Source organism: Aptenodytes forsteri, unplaced genomic scaffold (assembly GCF_000699145.1).
Source record: "Aptenodytes forsteri isolate BGI_AS27 unplaced genomic scaffold, ASM69914v1 Scaffold95, whole genome shotgun sequence".
NCBI classification, from domain to species: Eukaryota; Metazoa; Chordata; class Aves; order Sphenisciformes; family Spheniscidae; genus Aptenodytes; species Aptenodytes forsteri.
In genome coordinates, this window is record NW_008794624.1 from 1,552,606 (window position 1) to 1,558,333 (window position 5,728).

At 49.5% G+C, this 5,728-nt stretch overlaps 1 protein-coding gene across 1 annotated transcript in view; it reads right to left on the reverse strand.

Annotated features, from left to right (window-relative positions):
* Positions 1–4,903, reverse strand: part of TNFSF4 (tumor necrosis factor superfamily member 4) — a 6,886-nt gene extending 1,983 nt beyond the window's left edge. The window contains exons 1-2 of the mRNA XM_019470488.1: positions 4,706–4,903; positions 257–299 (exon numbers count right to left, since the gene is read on the reverse strand). Coding sequence (XP_019326033.1) covers positions 257–299; positions 4,706–4,903 — 241 coding nt within the window. The remainder of the gene's footprint in view (positions 1–256; positions 300–4,705) is intronic.
* Between the last annotated feature and the right edge of the window lie 825 nt (positions 4,904–5,728).

Consider the following 5,728-nt stretch of genomic DNA (forward strand, 5'->3'; position numbering starts at 1 on the left):
GTGGGTGGGGGGCAGAGCGGGGAGCCGGGAGCGCTCCCGGGTACCGGGGAGGAGCCCTCCAGGGGGGGCACCGGAGTACTGGGGGGTTGCAACGTAGGGAAGCCGGGAGCTGCCGCCGGGTACCGGTGTCCCGGGAGCCCCCCGCAGGAAACGCTGCGGGGAACCGGGAGCCGTCCGGTAACCGGGGCAGCGCTCCGGAGCGCTGAGGGGCCCCGGGAGCCCTCCCGGGGTGCCCCCTGCCCCGATGCCCACCCACCTGTGTACCGGATGTGGGTCCACGGCACTTCGTCGCTCCGAGGCTGAAAAAAAAGAAGATAAATCCTCGTTAACGCACCGCGCGGGGCCCTCGCTTCTGCCGCTATCACTTTCGTTTCCCCACCGGGACCGGGACCGGGACCGGGACCGCGCCTCCAAAAGCACCGCAGGCAGCCTCAGCTGGCACGGTTGCTGCTAGCCTGCTCTGCTCTTTACTTGCTTTTATGTCATTATTATAAAACAGGATTTTAGAGTGGTTCCTAGCCAAGTCCAACTTCCAGCCCGGTGCTGAGCACTCCAGAGCACACCAGGTAGTGTTGGTCCTGTTTAGGAATGTTGGTCCTGTTTAGAAAAACATCCTGGTGAACATAATTGAGTCATATCAAACAGTAAGGAAGGACCTTGAGGTGCAGAGCCTCTTCTGCATGACCCCCTCGAGTCTGACTAACAGCCGGGGGTGCCTGTTTGCAGAGCGGGGACACAGATGTGCCCCCGCTGTCTCGCCCTCCTCCTGCAGGGCACTGAGAGGTGGGTTTGGCTTTATGGTTCCCTGCACTTCGGGTCAGGCTGTTACTGGATGTGTGTCTCTCAGTGGCTCCCTTACAAGTGCATTAAGACACGTTTAAAATTGATTTGCATTGTATGAGTATAACAGAAAAAGTGAATGCAAATACAGAAGTGTGTATCTTACTGATCAGATACGCAAAACACCAAGCTTCTGTATTAGATTTTTAAATCTGAACTTTGCATCTCAAACCCATCTCTCATCTTAACCACAGGAGGCCCAAATCTGTAGTCTCTTCACAACCACAACACTTCAGCATTTTGCCTGATTAAAGAGTGAAAGGTTAGGCTTGCTGCTCCGTGTTCTTCTCTTTACCTATGCCATAGGTTTCCTAAGGGAGAAGGTGGGCTGGTGAGATGTGTGTTGGGCTGACTTTCATGTATTTGGCCTCATGTGTTACAGGAACAGAGCAGCCCCTTCACTCTGAGCACAGGGAGTGTTGGAACAGAGTAGAGAGTGAGCAGAGACATGCAAATAGGCAGGTTCAGTGCTGCACCCTGGTAAAGGCAAGCGGCAGGGGAAGGAGGTTGGAACCGGGCTGCCCTGTGCGGTCTGTGCCGGAGGATGAGGTGGATGGTGGGTGCTGGTGGTGGGAAAGGTCTGCTCTGGCACCCTCTAGTGCTGCCACAGCTGATGCTCTGCCACTTGCTCCACTGGCAAGGCTGGATTTGACTACCAAATACAAGCTTTTATTGCACACTGGCTCTGGTGGAATTGTCTCCCCTGGCTTTACTGATCCTATCCATTGCCTCAGCAGCTTGAGTCTTACGCTGACTCTTTTTCTAGGCACCAAGTGCACGAGCATTTCACTCTTTGGCTCAGGCAGCTGGGATTTTCAGGTAGTTTCCCAAAAAGATGATAGCTAAGCACAGGACTGCTGAGCTTCTGAGGTCAAACAACATCCACTGCAATCTGTCCGATCTGGCCACTGGTGGACAGGGTGTATTAAACACAGACAGGTTGGGTGACGAACTTGTAGCAATTATAAGAATATCAGCCCCATTGTCACCAATGCACATTACCTGTTTTACATATCTCTGCTAGTTATTGTGCGATCTCAAAGCACTGCAATTATCTACTAGTAAATTCTGCTGAGGAGAGGACATACCTGTAGGACTGGAAGGATGTCTGGGAGCTACTAACAAAGTTAGTCACCCCTCTTTCTCTGTTCTGCCGTGCGGGAAAGGATGCCAGGAGGGCTGAGGGCACAGAGGTGCTCCTTACTGACTGCTTCAGATTTCCCTGTATCATTTACACACAGAGTTTCCACATCATTTTTGCCTGTTCTGGATCCCCAGACATGAGCCTTCCTCCTGGCTGGGACATTGTGTCTAGAGCCGTGCCACACAGCAGAAGTTTCAGGAATAGGATTGTACTGCACAAAGCGCAAATCTCGGGACTGTAGCAATACGCGCTGATTGTGAGGACCGTTGTGATCATGTGCCTGACTGCCTGTGTCATACAGATTGCAGACGACTGTGCACTGGAAGTGGGTTGTACCTTCTCCATACCAGGAGATACTAGGATTATGGCCGTATCTTCCTCACCTACATTAAACCTCTGCACGATTACTCCTCCTATACCTTTTCCTGCCCTGTTCAGGCAAAACCGTCCTGCAACAGGTCATTAGAAGCCTTTGAATTCCCAACAGCTGCTCAAGGCTTTTACCTCCCATGCATTTGTCGTCGGGGGGGGAGGGGGTCATTCACACCCCCTGATTGCACCTGTGAGTGGCTTGCCATGGCCTGATCCCAGCTGGTGTGGCAAGAGGAGGTAAGTCCAGCAGAGATGGGAACTCACAAGCCTTGCAGATGTGAAAGCAGACTATCACTACCTTTTTTTTTAACTTGCTCATTTGGAAATCACAGCTGAGGCTTGCTCTCCAGGCAGCATCATGACAGAAACCAGATCACTGTCCCTTTTTGTTAAGCATGGTCTGGGCTGCAGATGCTGACTTTCCTGAGCATGTGCCATGACATTATTTGCACTGTGTTTTCACAGAACGGTCCGGGGTTTTTTTTTTAGGAGCCATGAGGACAATGGAAAGTAATCAAATATGGTCTTGCTATGAAAAAACATAGCTATTGTCTTGCTATTAAAGTTAGCATGGCTCCCTCCAGCCCTGGAGAGCAGAAAGAGACTCTTCCCAAGAACAGGGACAGCCTCTCAGTTTCTCCCACAGACCAGTGCACCCAGCCTGCCACTCTGATGCTACTGTGCCCCTACTTCCATAAAGTCCGTCTCCCTAAACTGCCCCAAGAGACAAGTCAGATTAGTACTGCTGCCTATTTTGTAGACATTTATATGGTCGGTTCATGGTTATCCTACTGAGCCCTGTAATACCAGTGCAATGAAATCCCCCCTTGTACAGCCCACGAGACCACTCCTGCACAGCATGGTGCAGTCAAAACAGGACACTACGGTTATCTGCTTAAATAGCATGTGTTTAAAACTGAAAAGGTCCTCTGGTGACTCCCAGGGCCTGGACTTTTCATCTGCTGCAGTTGCTTCTCCTCAAGCACCCTGTTTCAGTTGTTTCTGTTGAGGAAGGGAAACTCCAGACATGTACTGTGTCCCCTCCTCAGCTGCTGCTCTCTTGGGTTTGTAAGGCTCACAGGCAGCAATGCCAGCCCCTGCCATCTTCCTCTGGAGGAGGAGGATTTGAGTTAACATTTTTACAGAAGAGATACTGAGAGATGAGGAGTCACAACCAGAGAGTGACCCAGGAGAGGTTTCTGCATCTTGAGCAGTGTGATAGCTTGCCCTTCTCTGTTGGCTTCCAGTGCAACTTCTCTCTCCCAAAGTAGTGGAAGGAGAAGACTGAACTGAGTGAAAAGTGTTATCTTTCAGTGTTATCACGGTCATCATTCTGCAGTTTAATAATCACTGTGAGACTCGGGTCAGTGAAACTTGTGCAGAGCATGAGGGTTTTCATTAAACAGCAGAGGACCCAGAGCACGAGGCCATCCCTCCCTTGCATGGTTGCATGCCTGGCTTGCTTCTCTGCCAAGTCAGTGGGAGGAAGGAATGAACTCTGGTAAGACGAAGCACAACAAGCTTTAAAGTGGTACATAGCTCCTGGAGAAGATGTGGGAGGAGAAGTAGCTAGTGCATAAGCAGCACTGAAATAGCAGTGAAAGGTTGTTGACGATCCACCAGGCTGCAAACACGTGAAAGAGGCAAATGTATTTGCTGCAATTTTTGCTAAAGTATTCCGAGTTTCAAGCGTCTCTGTTATTTATATTGTTTGCAGTGTTGTTATATGTACACAAAACTCTCTCTGGCCACATCAGTCTTTCTCTTTGCCATGTGTGTACACACACACACACGCGCTGTCCTCTGCAGATATAGATGACTACTCCTAAAGCCCAGTATATGTGCCGGCTGAGAGCGCTGAAATGTTTCAGGGGCCTTGCTAGAGCTGTCACAAGCTAGCTTGTGACATATAGTACATTTTAAAAGTTCAGGAGATGTTTATGAGCAACCTGGGTTCTGACTCTTCCACGTGCACTTGTTGAAAGCAAATATCCACCCAGATGATCCCATTTAATTAAATGGAAATACACACGAGTCACTGCAAGTAGGGGAGGGAGCAGGAGGGAGGCAGACCTCCCTCCTCCAGGGGCTAGTGCAAAGAGCATTCTTGGAATGATCCCCCTTCCAGACAACCTGTCCCCAAATCCTGCACTGGGCAATACTGGATGTTGTTTTGAGGACAGGCAATGTAAAAAAAAAAGAATTACAATCATTAAGGAAAGGATCAAAAACTTGTGGTTTGAATAGGGATAAACCTAAATCTTTTTTTCTTTTCTTAAAAAAAAAAAAAATAAAGCCCGTACAAAGCTTTACAGGCCAGCAGAGAATGGGTTGAACATGAGCTCTTACCGTTGAGGGTTGCAGAGAATCTATACCAAGGTAAATCAAGCAGGCAAGCAGTAATATCCACTGAGCAGCCGCGGACACGAGGTGCAGCGTGTTCCTAACCTGTCCTCTTTGCCAGCTCTGCCACTCATCCTCTGCAGGTTCCCTTTCACGATCCATCTGGTCTTGATTTCTTGGCTCTACATCTGGCTGTCCTTCCATCTCAGCCACACTGCCAGCAACTGCTGGGGAAGGGGCCAGGAGCACAGCAGGAGCCTGGAGGAGCAGAGGGCAGATGAACTAGGTGCTCCTGTCCTGGGAGCAGACATGAAGTGAAGACAGTGCCTTCAGGAGACTGCTTTATGCACACAGAGAAGCAGGCGGGGGAACTTCTTTGTGACTAATCTGAATTTCCCCTTCCTTCCTTCCTTTCTTTCTTTTCTTTTTTTCTTTTCTTTTTTTTTGTTTGTTTTTGTGTGAATGTGGGGGCTGATTTATTGCATCCCAGTTCAGTTTTGAGCAAGGGCCTTTGAAAGCAGATGTGTTTATGTCTTTCATAGCTTCAGCTGTGGATGTCTTGATATGTGATGTTTCCAACAATAGCTAAGATTTGGGTGGACAGTGCTTGTCTTCACTTAGTCTTTTGTCAGTAAAAGCTCTCATCTTTCTGTTCAGTCTCAGGTGGGGGGTTTATAGGGCTGGCTCCCTCCCTTGTTAGCAGTATATAATGCTGCTGAAATCTCTTCTGTAAAGAAGCAATGAATAGGAAGGGATGTGAGACAGGTGGACAGCATAAAGAATTTGAGACAAAATATGCACTTTCCATTTCTCTTCACCTTTGTCTTCTGACTTTAAAGCCATGGGATGCTGCACGAGGGAGCATCTCCCTAGAGGGAGAAAATGGAGAACTGCTCAGGGAACATCCCTTTTTGCACACACTGAAACCTGCAGTCCAGGGAGTGCACTTGGAGGGGCACCCCTGGGCCATCCAGGCTTCCCTCCTGGAAGAGGATTGCCTGTCCCTTGGGACACCATCACCTCCCCTTC